Source organism: Adiantum capillus-veneris, chromosome 14 (assembly GCF_014529385.1).
Source record: "Adiantum capillus-veneris isolate H3 chromosome 14, ASM1452938v2, whole genome shotgun sequence".
Lineage (NCBI taxonomy): Eukaryota > Viridiplantae > Streptophyta > Polypodiopsida > Polypodiales > Pteridaceae > Adiantum > Adiantum capillus-veneris.
In genome coordinates, this window is record NC_140944.1 from 137,545,858 (window position 1) to 137,564,089 (window position 18,232).

Below are 18,232 nucleotides of genomic sequence, written 5' to 3' on the forward strand. Positions count from 1 at the left end.
CTTGATGATATGAGAGAACAGTATGCAAATGATGAAGATTTTGCAAGGGTCCTTCGAGCAGCTAATGGATGGACAATGTCATGAACACTATCTTCTTAAAGACGGGTTCATGATGATGCATGGCAGATTGTGTCACAAAGCCATTGCGACGCAAAGTTATGGAAGAGAGTCATGTCCCACCGTATGCAGGGCATCGTGGTATCGATGCTACAGTTAAAGCGGTTGAGACATTCTTCTACTGGCCTACATTGAGAAGAGATGTGGATGCCTTTGTGCGAGAATGCCTAATATGCCAGAAGGTCAAGTTTGACAGGCAAAAGGCACCAGGGTTATTGCAACCACTACCTATTCCAGATAAACCATGGGAAAGTATTGCTATGGATTTTATCTTTGATCTTCCGAGAACGCAGACAGGAAACGATGGTATTTGGACCATTATTTGCAGATTCAGCAAACAGGCTCATTTTATTCCTGTCAGGAAGAAGATAAAGCCAGATCAGATGGCACGCTTGTGTATGAGCAATATTTTCAAGTATCATGGCATGCCACAGTCGATTGTTAGCGACCGTGATCCACGCATGACAAGTTTGTTCTGGAGAGGCTTGTTTGAGAATATGGGCACCACGCTCAAATTCTCTTCGTCATTTCATCCTCAAACAGATGGGCAGTTAGAAGAAGCAAATTCTACTGTCCTAGATCTGCTGAAGTGTTATGTGTCAGAGCATAAAGGAAAGTGGGAGCAGTATTTGCCATTGGTGGAGTATGCATACAATAATACAGTGCATTCATCAACTGGCAAGGCACCTTTTGAGATAGTTGAAGGCGGCAAGAAAGTTCCTCCCATACTGCATACAAAGGACAAGATATTTGAAGCAGATAAGTATGTTCAGGACATGGATGAAATGTACAAGAAGGTCAAAGTGGCCTTAGAAAGGACTCAGGCAAAGCAAAAGAAAGCAGCTGATCGTCACCGTCGTGAAGTGGTATATTCACTTGGTGATTGGGTGCTTTTACGCTTTGAAAAGGCAAGGTTAAAGAAGATGAAGGGCAAGGAAAGACTGTTTCCAAAGCTCAGCATGCGTTACTATGGACCTTTTCAAGTGTGCGACATAATCAGTGATGTTGCATATAGGCTGAAATTGCCCGAGAGTTGGAAGATTCACAATGCGTTTCATGTGAGTCTTCTCAGACCCTATGTGGGTGATGTGCCAGAAGATATGCCAGCTGAAGATCAGCCGGAAGTCGAGGAACTTGACGAGATCTTGGTCCCGGAACAAATTTTGGCACACAAAGAAAGGAAAGTGAAAGGCAAGGTTGCTAGGCGTTACTTGGTAAAGTTCAGAAACTATCCACCAATGGATGCTAAGTGGATGGAAGAAGGTGAACTTGCAGAGTCACCAACTGTGTTATCACTTTACCTGGAAGCCTTCGATTTGCAACCTACCTTGACCCCTTGAGTTTCAAAGCTAAATGGATTGTCAGTGTGACAATGTCTTCTGAAACAAATGATGTACATGGTATTTAAAGTGAGCTCAAATCAAATACGTGTTACATGAATGTTAGAGCTGTACAGATTGTCAGTTTGCCAATTGCTCTTATGGAATGTCCAAAAGTTTGGTTAGTGCTATAGAAGTAAGTATTTCTTGTCAGTTTGTCAAGGATACAGTAATTGCTTCTATTAAAGAGTACATGTGTAACTGCATTCTTAAACTGTCGGTTTGGGTATGCTCGAAAGTGTTACGGAATCCAACGTGTACTATAAGACAGTGGCAAAATGTACAGCTACCATTTTGTCATTGGCAAGTTAGTGACTCAAAGCAATGGCAGAGTGTGAAGCTACCACTATGTCATTGGGACAGGGTTCACACGCAGGCAATACATGAGTCGACGAGGTGTTGAATACACCAGGGTTGACAATGAGCATGTATGTGTCGTATATGTGTCAACAGGTGTTGAATACATCAGTGTTGACAGTAAGCATGTACGACATAGATGCAAACGAGGACGTTTGAGATTTCAAGAGGGGGGTATGTCACCAGCGTGTGACTACTATCTATCCTTTTTGTTGATTTCTTTCTTATTATCTATTTACTTTCACTTTTTGGAAACACCCCTCGGGAAATCTAACTGCCCTGCATTGCATAGCTAGTGTGGAACTGTCCAGAGGGAGTCCAGGCCTGAGGGCAAGAGAGCACTAAGGTTGGACAAGGACTATGGTTAGCCAAGTGGGGTCATTGACTAGCCAAAGTGGAATCCTTTGTTACAGAGGCTTCATTTCAGTTCTGGATGTGGCCGCAGTGTACAAAGAGGGTCGGATGACCTAGAAAGATACAATGGCAGCATCTCCTAAAATTTAGGGAACTCCTATTTTGGGACCTGAAAATGTGTTGATGTCATTATCTCCGGAATGACAAAGGGAACATTTTCTTGCTCTACTACAAAGTCAACTGACGCACCAGTTGAGATATTTTTAGCCGGGAATGCCCAAAGTCGGAAAATGTGCCATGTGGCACTCTGTGAGCATTCTGCTACTCCTGGCTAGAGAGGGGGCGCCTAAAATGAGAGAGGAGGCTGATTTTCGGAATTTGTCACAGGTTAAGAGCTATGGAGTGCTTGCTTTCCCTCTTATGCACAGTGCGGTGCCAGGAGTGATGCCCTGCACGCTACGCACTGCCCTCTCTCTCCCCTTTGGCAGTATGTTATGCCCCTCTAGTGGGCTCTTCATTTGACCAATGTACAGTTGTGTGGGTTCATGCGCAATTGCCGAGGCAAGAGCCTCTTGCACAGGTACTGGATTAGCTAGCGGCTAATCCCCCCGCAGGTACAGGTGAATTCGGAGAGGTTTCACGCCAGAAATCTCGTCCGATTCAAAGGGCAAGTAGCCCTACAGGTGCGGGAGCTCGAGGACTTGCTACGGATGCGACCGGCACGCGAAACGGAGCCCGAAACAGTAAATTACAGCCTGCTGTGTATTTTTGCAGGTTTAGGGTTTTGGCCCTAAACGGACCCTAATACCCCCAGGAGGTTCGGGGATGCAAGGGGACCGCTGTACAGGCGATCTGGCGCATTTTCAGGGCTGAAAACAGAGAATTCAGCGTGCTGCAGATTCTCGCCAGGTTTTGCAAAGTGCCCGTATGCGTCGGGAAAGTCAGTCAATGCGTGGGAATACTAACTGTGAAGGGTCCTAGTACAGTTATGCTGCCGAAATCAGGCCGGAACAGTTGAAATTCAGCCAAGTTTGTGCGGGGCAGCTTGTAGGGATCCACAGCATTTATTCCCTCTTTTGAACAATAAAGAAATACCGAAAGGGGCGCCTAAGTTAGGGGCCAATCTGGTGTCGGTCTTCTCATACAGGTGCATTCTAGCATCTGTATCCCATTCCCCTCTCTTGTGTCACTAAAGTACAGGTAAAATAGACGACTAATAATGGGTGAAAGCTAAATCAAGGTTTAAAGTAAAGTCTACCGCCCTTTTTGGATTGAACAGGCCGGTTTCAACTACCTACAAAATACACACAATTGGCCTAAGAAACTAGCAATATTGAGAAATTTATACTTGCTACTCTAAAATGTATCGTATTCTTCAGCAATCAAAAAACTCAACCATCATCATATACTATGGTATATAGCATATTAGGTCCCCCAAAACTCAAGGAAGATTAGCTTTGTGTTATACATTACACTTACACAATCAAAATTAAATTTGGATATCAAGAAAGCCACCAAAAAAATCATAAAAGTGCTAATTTTGGCCAAAAAAACAGGATTATGCAATTCTTGTAAATTGGTCATAACTTTCAATTTTAACACTTAGCTCTCCCTACAAGCATCAAAACATGTTGAGAACTATGAAGGCCTAACCTCTAGCCATCTAAACCTCACAAACATGAAGTTTAGAGTGGTATAGTTGCCAACAATTGAAAAAAAGCCAAAAATAGGACCCGTTTTTTCACACAGTTTAGGTTCAAAAATGTTGTGCAAGAGTAAGGTTAATGGTGAGATCGATACTCCAAAAAAAAATGCTAAGTTTTTTTCAGCTCATAAGGCAACTTTGTGGATATATAGCACCTAGAAATTCATTTTCATACTCTTCAAATAATTCAAGCAAAATGGTCACTTAACAGGACACAAAAGTGTCCTGTTACCATTCTAGTGTTAAGAGCTATTGACTGCAAGCTTTCTCTCTCATGTACAGTGTGGTGCAAGAAGTCATGTCCTGCACACCTCACACTGCTCTCTCTCTTCCCTACATGCAGTAATGTGATGCTCCACAAGAGGGCTCTTCATTTGACTCATGTACAGCATTGTAGTTACATGCGTTTTTGTTGAGGCAAGAGCTTCTCTGAGCAGGAACGGGGGTAGTTAATTGCTACTCCAAAAGCAGGCACCGGTGAGGGTGATAACCTCACCATACAGGTGCGTACAGGTGCGTTTTCAGCGCTGGTTATGCGCTGAATTTTGACTGTTTTTCAACCATATGCATGGCAGAACCATTGGAAATAGTGCCCCATTGATAGAGGACAGTTCAGGGACTGTTTAGGGCTGAAAACAGGGCAAAAACCAGTAAATACAGCGAGCTGAATTTACTGTTTTTGGGAAGAAATCAGAGGGTTTATGCCAGTGGAAGTAACTTCCAGCAAGGGAATTGGTTTAGGGCAAGTTTTGGGGCTGTTATGCTGCCGAAATTTTGCCAAAACAGGTGGTATCTAGCTGGATACAGGCAAAGAATTCCCAGGACTCTTCTTTGTAATTACCCTCTTAAAAAATAAAGAAATACCGAAAGGGACGTCAATTTTGGGGCCTACAGGTTGTCGGCGTCTGCTCGGAGCATTCTAGCTTCCGAGCCGTGTGTGTGCTTAAGTGCTAATTCCCGTTGCAGGTTACCTTTGTGCAGTGCTCTCTGTGTGTGTCCAAATTAAAGAATTTCGGGTGAAAGCCAAAGCCTACCGCCCCACGGGCTGGTTTCAAGGTTCCGTTGCCGGGACATCAATCACTTTTTCCTCAAGAAGTGAGCCTCGATTGTTTTGGGTAAAGACACAGAGTACAGGAACGCGGGATTACACTATGGCTGACAAAGGGAAGGGCATTATGGAAGAGGGTTCCTCTTCGAAGGACAGACGGGAAATTCCTATGGTCTTCGAGATTGGCGAAAGCTCACGGCCACGCCTCTTTGTACCTCCTGTTGATGTGAATGTCCCTCCAGTACAGGGCTTTATGACTTGGCAACTTGAGGATGATGAGTTCACTACTCAATTAGTTGCCGTGGTGAATGTCTTTTCGCAACTGGTGCAGAACCCAAGGTTTATGGAGTTCTTGCAAGCGTCATCAGTGCCACAGCAAAATAGGCAACCTACACCGCGAACAGAGCTTGTTGAAGCTCAAGGCCAAGTACTTCATGCGTCTCAGCAGGATAGGTGTCACGTGACACATCCCAACCCTATGTGTCCGTGAACAAGCTACACCATAGCAAGGTTTCCGTCAAGGCCAGTCAAGTTAGATTAGCAGTGATCTGGCACTTTGGTAGTCTATTCGTAGACCGTGCATGCCCAGTCACTTAGCATAGATGCATATCCTCCGGTCGCACACAGCATGATCATCAGAATTCCCATCAAAATCCATTAGCATCAGTTAGGGGAATTTTCCAGTGCATTTAGCCTATTTTCCTATTTATTGGTATTTTCACTTATTATTTTTAAGTGACTTTCCAACAAAAGTAGGTAGGGCAATTTTGCTAAGTTAATATATAAGCAAACCCAAGTTATCACTTTCTGGCAGAAGAGGCAGCAGGAGCTTCCCGCTCAACAGGCAACTTCTCAACAATACCCCCCCACAGCTTCAGATCCATCGCCATCACCTCCCATTCCCTTGGCGTTTTTCACAGCATCTCCCGTCGCCTTGAAGTTCCCCCTTCTGGCGATAGTCCCCGGGCAGATCAGCCCAAGGCCTAGCGTTTTGGTTTGCAAAAACGCTACATGACCAGCCCAGCGTTTTCTTCATAAAAACGCCAGCCCACTTGCAGATTCCAGCGTTTTGTTTTCAGCCACATCAGCGTTTTGGTTCTCAGCCAACCAGCAGCAGATCCTCGCAGTTTTCAGCCTATGACTCAGTAGCAGATCAGCCCCCAACCGGTTGCAGATGTTCCCCCATTTTCAGCCATAAAAACGCAGCCAAAACAATCATTTTCAGCCACCGAAACAGTCCCGAATTCAGCGATTAAAAGATCACAGATTTCAGCCATCAAGTCGTCGTCGTCATCACCGTCGTCGTCGTCGTCGTCGGCATAGTCCCATTGCATCAGTCCATTGCATACGCATTGTACACCTTTGTGCAATCAAAGTAGACAACTCTCGCCGACGAGAGTGGGGCCTTCCGAGGAGGGTTTTACAACCTCTCGGGTGTTGTATCTCTTCTCTCTCCTTCTCTCAGTCTCATTCACTTGCACGCACAATATCCACTCACTTCGTTCGTGATCATAGCATTCTCCATAAGGCGGAAGACTCTCTTCTTCCCTAAGAACTAAAAGAAACCTTGAGCAATAAAGATCACTAATCTTGAGAAAATACAACATTCATTCCGCTACACCTTACATTGGTATCAGAGCTTTGGAAGTGTTCTGCATTACTCAAGGAAAGAACCACAATAATTTTTTTTGCTTGTTGCGATCGCACGAACCCAAAGTTTACTTGGGCGTGGCGATTCCTAATCGTGTTTTATTGAAGAGTGACAGGAATCCCAAGAAAGAAGGGCTTGTCCAGCCTCCCCTTGTGTCTCTTTTCACTCATTGAGAGCGGACCGTGCACTTAGCGGCCGGCCAATCGACGTGAGGTGGGAGAAAGCAACCTTGGTGTGAGCACAAGGCCGCCAAGGGGTGAGCCCGCAGAAAAGGGTAGAACTCGGGTGAAGAGAAGATCCTTCTCCAACGCGATTTGCAAGCGAAAGAAACCCTCAAGAACCTCAAGATCCTCAAGAACCCAAGAACTCAAGAACCTCAAGACCCTCAAGAACCAAGTTCCTCATGAACTTAAGAACCAAAGATCCTAGTGCATGGTCGTCACCCGAAGCGGCATGGATACTTCGCATTCAGGTGATGAGCATGAGAGAGGCGACGAAGGATTCTCCCCACCAGGAGATTTTTCCAACCCTCCCCCTTCGCCATCTACGCCACGAGTTGTCCTCACTCCTATGGAGATGATGGTCAAGTCGATGTTGGACATGATGGCACAACAACAAGAAACGAATCGAGTTGCATTGGCACAACTCGCAATCAAAGCAGAAGAACAAGCAGCAAAGGACCGTGCACAAGAAGCCAAGGACTGCGAGCGCGATGAAAGAAACGCCATACTTGCGAAGAAAATCGTCTTGCTCAGGACCGTGAGCACCTTGCTCTTGCCGCAAAACAAGAAGAAAATCGACTTGCTTTCGAACACGAGCGCGATGAATGAGAGGCTCAAAGGGAGATTCGTCATCAAGAATTTATTTCCCACATCCTAGCCTCGAAGACCGAACCACCCAAAGATCGTGGGAGTTCGTCAAGTGGCGCAAGCCACGACGCGGATTCCAATCATCCAGTCACAGAAAAGTTGACTTTCAGTAAAGTATGATGGTAAGATGGATGCTACAGTAATTCATTCTTGGTTGCATCAATTTAATGCTTATTGTGCGACAACTAAGAAGACAGGAAATAGCAAAGTTCTGACGGCAGCTATATACCTTGCCAGTGATGCCATCAATTGGTACCACGCATGGCAAGAGGCACAGCTAGCCGCGCACCTTGAGGCAACCGACGATTTCACGCCCCTCTCTTTTAGTTGGGCTGATTTCCAAGACAAGCTCAAGGCGCGGTTTATGCCACCTCAGTACATGGCACGATTGAAGGACGATTGGCGCGCTCTCAAGCAAAATGGTATGCTGGTTATGTCTTTTTCTAATCGTGTTTTGCAGCTAGGTACCCAATTACGCATGTCGGACGATGAGCGTAAAGAGGCTTTTCTCTCTGGATTGGACGAGTATATCAAGTACGATATCAAGGTATTCAATCCAATCGATCTCAACAAGGCGGTAGCGATTGCTCTCGCACAGGAGATAAAGCACAACAAGGGAAAGCCTAAGGAGAACAAGACTTCCACAAGTACCTCGCAGACTTCTCAGAACCCTCAGAACGGTAAGAATGGTAAGAATGATAACTCTTCTAACCAATCTTCCAACAGTCTCTCATCAAAGAATTCTTCCACTGAATCTAAGGGTAAGGCTAACACAACTGCTAAACCTAAGCTTACTCCAGATGAAAAGGTAGCACAAGGAATTGTAGGAGGTTACATCACTTCGGAAGAACAAAGCACTTATTCTAAGGAAGGTAGTTGTTTTCATTGTCACATTAAGGGTCACATAAAACGAACATGTCCTAAGCTTGAATCGAATGAATCTAAAGAACCCACAGCACCCACTACATCTGTCAATGCAATGAATGATAACACGATTGTGCCCAAAGTTTCTCAGGACCCTCCCATTGATGATTCTCTCATTAAATGTTATGGTCGTACGTCGGGGCACCGTTTTGTCATATTGTTTGACCCAGGTAGTATGCATGATGTGATCAGTTCCTCTCTTGTTGAGAAAGCCCACCTCGAAGTTAGTCCGAGATCTCCTATCGAGGTCTCTGGCTTTCGTCCCGGTATGGACGTTCTCATCACGGAGGAGTGCCTTGATGTGTTGTTTGTGATTCAACCGACTGCCTTCACTAGAAGATTTGTTGTTTCTCCTCTTTCAAGATGTGATATGATTTTAGACATTAAATGGTTTCGTGAAACTAATGCTTTCATAAATTTTTCGGCTAACACTATAACTCTCAATGTCGACAGTGATTCTCCTATTGTCATTCATGGAGAGGACATTGCTCCTTCTCCATCTCTCATTGCTAATATGCAGGACAAGGTTGAAAGGATTCGGGATAAGGAGATTCTCTATATCTCTTTTTCTCCACAGCATGACACACAGGATTTGCATGATTAGGAGAAGCATGATGATTTGAATGATAATGATTTACATGATGATTTGGATGAAAAAGACAAGCATGATGAATTGCATGAAGATGATGTGATTGTTCACAAGGATGATGTGTTAGTTGATGCTTTTTCTAGCGAAGCTAACCTCGTTGTAGAATCGATCAATCACCAAGAATCGATCTTGGCTTTCGAGTCGAGGTCCACAGATCCCCCACAAGACGATTCGATAGATCCCAAAGAAGAGATCTTGGCTCTCGAGCCTTGGTCCAAAGAACCATCACAGGAAGTATTGTGTGTTCGCATGATTGATACGCACGCATTGTTCGAGTGTTTCATTCGTGAAGGTTTCCTGTATTTTAGTCAACATCGTTATGTGATCCCTTTTTCTAGGCATGACATATGGTATGTTGAGCACGTTTCTCTCATGGATGAGCACGAATGTATGCGGATTGTTCATGAAAAGCTGAAAAGTATATATGTACGGAAGTCACATTTCATGTCTCTTCCTTGGCATGACACAGTTTCCGAAAGAGCACATGATAGTATGAGCACCAAGCATGGGCATTTCTATTGTGATTTGCCACTATTGATTGATTTCGATCAAACAAAAAAGATTCGACCTCATTGTTTGCATGTGTTTGATGGACGGGTTGTCACTCCGTCTCTATGTTCATCTACATTGCATACACAGTCTTTAGAGAAGACAAGATTTTTTTCCTTCACTTTACATGGAATGGGTATGTTCATGGTTTTGTGTTGGAGATGGTTTCAAGAATTTTCAGCCATGGAGATTCTTGAAGACGAAAGAAGCAGGACTCTAGACGAAGTTGAAACAAGGAAGGAGCCACAGAAGATTGTGTCGCTTTCAGCGCGGCCCAAAGAAGCAAGCATTGCAGACCTTTAGAAAGTTCAAGTACCGCACGACCCACACATCAGAGTGGGCCGGGGAAGAGTCACTTCCAGGATTCCGGATGCTGTTGGCGATCTCCCTCGACGCCATACAAAGTTCAAGTACCGCACGACCCACACATCAGAGTGGGCCGGCGAAGAGTCACTTCCAGGATTCCGGATGCTGTTGGCGATCTCCCTCGACGCCATACAGTTCGGTACCAGTACCTCACTTTGAAAAGGAGAGGATGTCACGTGACACATCCCAACCCTATGTGTCCGTGAACAAGCTACACCATAGCAGGGTTTCCGTCAAGTCCAATCAAGTTAGATTAGCAGTGATCTAGCACTTTTGTGAGTCTATTCGTAGACTGTGCATGCCCAGTCACTTAGCATAGATGCATATCCTCCGGTTGCACACAGCATGATCATCGGAATTCCCATCAGAATCCATTTAGCATAAGTTAGGGGAATTTTCCTGTGCATTTAGCCTATTTTCCTATTTATTGGTATTTTCACTTATTATTTTTAAGTGACTTTCCAATAAAAGTAGGTAGGGCAATTTTGCCAAGTTAATATATAAGCAAACCCAAGTTAGCACTTTCTGGCAGAAGAGGCAGCAGGAGCTTCCCGCTCAACAGGCAACTTCTCAACAATACCCCCCCACAGCATCAGATCCATCGCCATCACCTCCCATTCCCTTGGCGTTTTTCACAGCATCTTCCATCGCCTTGAAGTTCCCCCCTTCTGGCGATAGTCCCCCAGCAGATCAGCCCAAGGCCTAGCGTTTTGGCTTGCAAAAACGCTACATGACCAGCCCAGCGTTTTCTTCATAAAAACGCCAGCCCACTTGCAAATTCCAGCGTTTTGTTTTCAGCCACATCAGCGTTTTGATTCTCAGCCAACCAGCAGCAGATCCTCGCAGTTTTCAGCCTATGACTCAGTAGCAGATCAGCCCCCAGCCGGTTGCAAATGTTCCCCCATTTTCAGCCATAAAAACACAGCCAAAACAGTCATTTTCAGCCACCGAAACAGTCCCGAATTCAGCGATTAAAAGATCACAGATTTCAGCCATCAAGTCGTCGTCGTCATCGGCATACTCCCATTGCATCAGTCCATTGCATACGCATTGTACACCTTTGTGCAATCAAAGTAGACAACTCTCGCCAACGAGAGTGGGGCCTTCGGAGGAGGGTTTTACAACCTCTCGGGTGTCGTATCTCCTCTCTCCTCCTCTCAGTCTCATTCACTTGCACGCACAATATCCACTCACTTTGTTCGTGATCATAGCATTCTCCATAAGACGGAAGACTCTCTTCTTCCCTAAGAACTAAAAGGAACCTTGAGCAATAAAGATCACTAATCTTGAGAAAATACAACATTCATTCCGATGCACCTTACAATAGGGAACACTCGCATGTTGCGGAGTCAGTGGCTCCAAAACAGGTTCCTCCCGTCCTTGAATAGGTGGTTAGGACGCCTACTCCACAGGCTATGCCAGTTCAGCCCGCCACCTTTTAGAGCCCGCATGTTGTCTTGAATGGACAGGGAACTCGTTACCCGGCAATGCATCCAGTTTTTCCACCACCCACGGTACATCCTGGGTATTTGGGGGTGGATCTGTGTTCCAGAGTATGGCTGGTTATGTGCCTGGAAGTCAGCCGTACATGCCAAGAACAGTGTTTAGGGGTATGCAAGGCATGATGCCAAAACCCATGTATGGTAGCATCGGCATGCAGCAAGGTTTTCAGAGCAACCACGGCCAGTTTGGGGTGCCATAGGGCCATTTTGGCATGGCTGGTTTTTCTGGACAGCAGCCAGATATGGCACCTCTGACGCAAAATGTTAATGGCCAAGATGTGTCGATGATGCCTACTACAGTGCCCATGTTGCAGACTATTCCTTATGACAATTTGGAGGCACTGGAAAAGCCGAAAGCTTACAAACAAACTGGTGCAGCTGTAAAGTTTAGCACTTTCAGCGGCTTCAAGGATAAAGCAAAGGCTCTCACTTTCCTCCAGCAGTTTGATACAACTTATGTAGGAGGGAATTTTACAGAGGCCTCTAAGGTCAGGAAAGCTGCCACTTTCTTGAAGGACAATGGGCTTACATGGTGGACGACATTGTTTAATGCAAGGACAGGCACCCGCCACTTGGATCTACTTCAAACAAATATTTGCATATGCTTGGTTGTCAAATGAATTTGAAGCCAACGTCATGATAGATTGGCACCAGCTTACTTCGGTTGCATGCAAGAGCTTGCTGGAGTACAATCGGAGATTTGTAAAGCGTTACTCTCAGTGACCTCCTAAAGATTTGAGCCATTGACAAAGCAAATAGAGAAGTATTGTTGTGGGCTGCCTAAAGGGCTTCGGGACTACTGTACCAAGAACAGAGTAGCTACCCTCACCCAACTCATGGAAGTTGCTAACACCAATCTTGCCTTGTTGAAAGGAGAGGACAGTGGGTTTCCGAGCAACGAGAAAGGAGGGCAACAAAAGAAAAATTCAGCGAAGAAGCCCTTTGTGAAAAGGGCTCTTGAAGCGTCACAAGGGTCAGAAAAGGCCAACAAAGACAAGGATTCAGCCGGGACTTTGAAGCGCAGGCAAAGAAACAAAAAAGGAATCCTTTTGTGCGTAAGTCGCTCGAGGAAAAGAAGGTCCTAATGGCTGAAAACAAATGCTTCATATGCGAGCAACCTAGTCACTTTGCTACCAATTGTCCACAAAGGAAAAGACGGACTCACTCAGATGATAAAGAAGACTAGAAAGGCAAGAAGCCTAAACCCACGGCAAGTTTGTGCCAGATATAGTGGGTGACAGGCCCAGTACAGATGCCAACAAGTTATGCAGAGCATGGGGTAAAGTTAGAGATCAGATGCCACTCATCTTTTTTTATCCAGGTGCCAAAGAAAACTTTATCTCACCAGAGTTAGCTATGAAGCTGGGCATCAGAGCTGCAGAGATGGGGTACACAGCAGAGGCAGGGTTGGCATGTCCTAGCCGCTCAGAGTGTGTTACTTCCATTATTGGAAAGCTACCTCTGCATATTTAGTCATATGTAGACACAGAAGGATTTTATATCATGAACTGTCTAAGTCACCAAATGTATTGCAGCTCTACCTTGAAGCCTTTGGGTTACAGCCTACCTATGCCCCAACCCAACGTGTGCAAAGGAGGGGTAATGATAGAGCTAGCACATCAAATGTACATATGAATTCACTGTAATAGATGGAAATGACAAAAGTATGAAGGTCTCATTAAGTCATTTGTATCTATGTGTTACGACCTTTCTTGCGGATACATGCGATGATAAAAGAGTGCTAATAACACACGATCATCAGTGGCGTGTATTTATGGTATGCAATCGAGAACGTTTGCGATTTCAAGAGGGGGGTATGTCACGAGGACGTGGCAACTATTAACTATGTCACGAGGATGTGGCAACTGCTAACCTTAGTTGTTGGTTTCTTTCCAATAATTTTTACTTTATTTTTGAGACCCTCTTTTTGAAGTTACAAATGGTCGGACATTGTATGACCAATGTGAACGGTAGTTTCACCCGCAGATGGGAAGTTGATCAGCACTCGTATTCGTATAGTAAGAGGATGTCTAGGCTCAGTTCAAGATCATGTAGGTCCCCCCGTCGCACTTAGCAAGTTGGTGGATACTAGGAAGTGAACTCAATAACGCTGGCAAATTTTGGGCATTGCTTTTGGGCCAGTTGCTTTTGAGTTTGAAGCTTTTCACTGTAATTTCTTTTCAGGCCAAGTGCCTTTAAATATGAGGCTAGGGCTCATTCTCTGGCATGCTTCTTGGAGAAGGTACAGAGTCTGGATGTCACGTGCACATCTAACCCTATGTAGGTGGACAAGCTACTTCATGACATGGGTTCAGTTCAATTAGCTTAAGAAGTGTTCTGGCACTTTTGTGAGTCTGTTCGCAAACCATGCATGTCCAAACACTTAGAATAGATGCATATCCTTTGGTTGCACACAGCATGATCATCAGGTTTCCATCTGAACCCATCAGGAGCATTTTTACAGTGCATGGACCTATTTTTCCTATTTTAGCCAATTTTCACTTATTATTTTTAAGTGCCTTTTGTTGGGAACTAGGTAGGGCAAATTTACCAAGCATGTATATAAGTAAACCTAGCGCTAGCACTTTCTGGCAAAAGAGGCAGCGTTTTCAACATTGCAGATCAGCCAGCGTTTTGCATTTGGAGATCCTCTAGCAATAGAAGATAACAGATCAGCCCTAGCATTCACAGTTTGCATCAGTAGATCAATAGCGTTTTTGCAGATCAACACAGAATTCAGCCTAGCGTTTAGGATCAATAGAGCACCTCAACGTTTTGCAGATCCATCGCGACAGAACCTCAGTTAGCACCAACGTTTTCAGTTTTCAACATTCAGACACAGTACCACAAGTCCCAAACCTCGCAGATCTCACCTTTCCCACAGCAGATCCTCGCCGCACGGTCGGATCCATCGAAGTTTGCAGTTTCAGCCCGGAAAACACAGATTTCAGCATCTGCGTTTTCAGCGCGTCGTCTTCACTTTGTCGTCATCGACATAGAGTCAGAATCCAGCAGATAAAGATTTGAAGATTTCAGCCATTAGCGTTTTCAGATTTCAGCCCGTCTCGTCGTCGTCGACATCGTCGGCAAGTCCAAGCATTGTAGAGATTTGTGCAATCAATAGTAGACCGCTCTCGCCATAGAGAGTGGGGACTTCGGAGGAGGGTTTGACAACATTCTGGTGTCGTATTCTTCTCACTCTATCTCTCAGTCTCGATACCTTCATTCACAGTATTCACCACTTTGTTTGTGATCATTTGCACTCTCTCACTAAAGGAACGGAAGGCTCTCCCTTCCGTAAGTAAAAGGAACCCTTGAGCACAGTTCGGAGCACTCATCTTGAGCAAAGTTCAACATTCACTTCCGTTGCACCTTACACTGGTACCGGCTTGTACTGTGTTGATGCAATATAAAGAAATACCGAAAGGGGCGCCAAGGTTTGGGGCCAATACTCTCTTGGGTGGAATTCCGCCACTCCGTGTCGCGTGTCGTCTCTCTCTCTCAGTTCAGTTGTTATTGAAGTGCTAAAAAGTTTATTCAGTTTGTTCTTTTCTATTGGCACGTGGTGCCCGTCTTGTGACATCTTCTTTCAGCTCTCATTGCTACATCTACCAGGTTGCCAAAATCCTGTTGGGTGAGAGGTGCATGTCCTACAATAGCACTTTTCAGTTGCTTCCTCAATCCCCTACAAAAGTAGTTACCCAATTTCTCCCAGGATTGCAATTGGTTTGCTTGCAACCTATTCATCAGGTTCCTAAATTGATAAGCATAATCTTCCACCAACAGTTTCTTTTGTTTGGCCTCCAACCTTTCCTCATCCGGTTCCCTCAATTGTCCACCTAACTAGGACACACAGTTAGCATATAGCATCACAAGTTTACCTTGTTGAGACAAAGCCCGAAAATCCTCCTATAATCGCTTCAGGTACTGCAGAGGCAAGAAGCGAGTCTTGAGATCCTCCTCGAACTCCTCCCAACTAAGCTCAAAAGAGGAATGAAGAGACTCGAGATAAGCCGCCTTGTGAGCCAGTTGATGGCATCACACGTGAGATGCATGGAAGCCAGAGAACTTTGTTATATCAGACTTTTTAACAACCGCAAAATAGGATGTAAATTGATGCAACCAAAAATAAATGACAATAGCATCCATCTTATCGTCATACTTACTAAAGGTAATCTTCTTGGGAATGGGTTCGTTGGTTGTCCATGTAGCAATGGTCGCCTCCGCGATGGACTTGGCAAGCCTTTCATAATCCGGCTCCAAAGAAGAGGTATCGGATCGCACCGTCAAAGTGATGATGAGATCATGCATGGTTTCCCTTTCCTGCCCCGTACCTCCTTCTCGGATAGCCAATCCCATTCTTTGCAAATATCCTATTTAGAGCTGCAAGGTAGAAATTGTTTGTAGAACTTTTGAGTTGCTTCTATCCTTCCAAGATCTTAAGAAGCCACCAATTACTGCCCTTTCCTGCCCCATACCTCCTTCTCAGATAGCCAATCCCATTCTTTGCAAATATCCTATTTAGAGCTGCAAGGTAGAAATTGTTTGTAGAACTTTTGAGTTGCTTCTATCCTGCCAAGATCTTAAGAAGCCACCAACTACTCACCCTATCTTTGAGATACATAGCCACATGTCATAACTTGGACTTCTCCGAGAAGATACCTTTGGCAAAAGCAACCTCTAATTACCGAATCAAAGAGAGAGCTTTAGAGACAGCTCTCTCACCATTGTGATTATCAAACTTGACATTTATAACCACTTCCAGCAAGTGGCCGAAAGAAAACAATGAACTAATGATCTTTGCATACTTGAATGATTTTAATACTTCAAACACAACTGGAAATAACTGACCAAGCACTTTGTTTAGCTGTAAGCTCACCATCAAAGACTTGCGCCCTCCCAATTCATCCACCTGAGCATTGATGCTCTTTAGTGCAAACTTAAGGACCACTGATGGACAATTTGCTTGATGGTGGGAGACGGACAGTCTAGTTCTACAAGAAAGAGCATAGAGAGGCTATTCAAATGCAGGCTGCGAACATTCTCATGAATCGCTATACCATGGGCTCTCCTGACTTACTTGGGTGGCGAAGTGGTTTTAGCATGTCCATAAAAGAAAGCATCAATTAGAACAATTTACACAACAAAAAGGTAGGTGTTGAGACGTACCTCACCATAAACAATAGGGAAGGATTAACACTCATCAACTAGTCTCGACTTTCAACTAGGACAAAAAACTTTGCAATGCAAAGTTAGCATCTCCATCTAATATAGTTGTTGCTTACACCTAAATGAATCCCGAAATATAACCACATCAGCTCCATCACCTATTGCATCAATAAATAGCATAACATCCCCACCAATGTCTCGACACTCAACGATAATAAATCCCACTACCACACAAAGCAATAAAAAGAAAAAGGAGTACAAAAAACGGTACGTGATAGGAAACACACACCACATCAGATAGAAAGATGTAATATCAGATGTTCAAAAACTTCAAAATTTGAGATCAGCATATTAGACGATTGTAACATATAAATCAAACTTCAAGATGGACATTGGTATCTGTAATACAAGTCGTGAGGATAGCTCACCAAATCATCAAGCCATGTAGTAGAAACATTCAAACAACTTAATCTCACATAAGAGAAATCATAACGACTGTATCAAGCATCCAAAAAAATTAGTGCGCCTACAAATACACTTCATCAAAAAATATCAAAAGCTTGAGAAAAAGGGACCTGGGCTTGTTGAAAGGAAGCCATAGCTTCAGGGCTGAGACCCTGAGTAGGGGTGGGAAATGCAGTGCGCATGTCACGGGTAAGAACGCCCATGAGGGCTCCGAGCGCAGCTCCCTGGGTACCATTTATAGCGGTGGTGAGGGCGATCTCTACGGGGGCCGACTGCTGTCGAAGCCACGCATTAAGCTCGTTGCCTTGCGCTAGAGACTTCAGCCTCCCCTGCAACTCTTTCCATCTTTGCTGCAGAGATGGGCGTGTCGAAGACGATAGAGTTGCCTCTTCAACCATTTCTTCCTTCCTTCCTGTCTACAGGTGGCTGGTTAGCGAGAGGATTAAAATTTGAAAGCTCAGTGGCAACACGGACATCCTTTATTGTGGAATCTCACATGATTCTTCTGTTTTCAATCGGCCAATTTAAATTTCAAAGGCAATTTTTTGGCCTGCCATGCTGAAAAGCTAAGTTAGAACTGCGTCGAATTATGGGTCACCAAAGTGGTGCCCTTTCAATGGGTAAAAACTCTCTCTCTCTCTCTCTCTCTCTCTCCACCTTTTTTTGGGTGTGTTGGCAGGTTGGCGAGTTCCTGGGCGACGGCGAGATATCTCACACATTGTGCGACGAGAGATCGCAGGAAGTGGCTCTCTCTCTCTCTCTCTCTCTCTCTCTCTCTCTCTCTGTGTGTGTGTGTAAATGGGCAGTTTATGGAGGTGATAAAGCCATCATCCAAGAATTTCGAGACCCAAAATTAGCTCTCTCCACAGCTGACCCTCCCTAGGTTTTTTGTTTTCCCCATTTTCCTTTCTTCTTTACCCTCCCAATGGATTTTTAATCCTTAATTAATATGTATGGTCATCATCATCCTCTACTTAGTCAAAACCGTTGTAATGTTTGTTTTTGGTCCCATGGGTCATGTCTGACCTCCGTGGACGATAATACTCTCTCTCTCTCTCTCTCTCTCTCTCTCTCTCTCTCTCTCTCTCTCTCTCTGCCCGCATGTATTAAGAAGAATGGATGATTCAT

The 18,232-nt window shown here is 44.6% G+C and overlaps 1 protein-coding gene across 1 annotated transcript in view; it reads right to left on the reverse strand.

Annotated features, from left to right (window-relative positions):
• Positions 1-17,552, reverse strand: part of LOC147443215 (chloroplastic import inner membrane translocase subunit HP30-2-like) — a 47,058-nt gene extending 29,506 nt beyond the window's left edge. The window contains exon 1 of the mRNA XM_086529126.1: positions 17,215-17,552. Within this exon, the coding sequence (XP_086385252.1) occupies positions 17,215-17,502 (288 nt within the window). The 5' untranslated portion in view covers positions 17,503-17,552. The remainder of the gene's footprint in view (positions 1-17,214) is intronic.
• Positions 17,553-18,232: the final 680 nt, after the last annotated feature.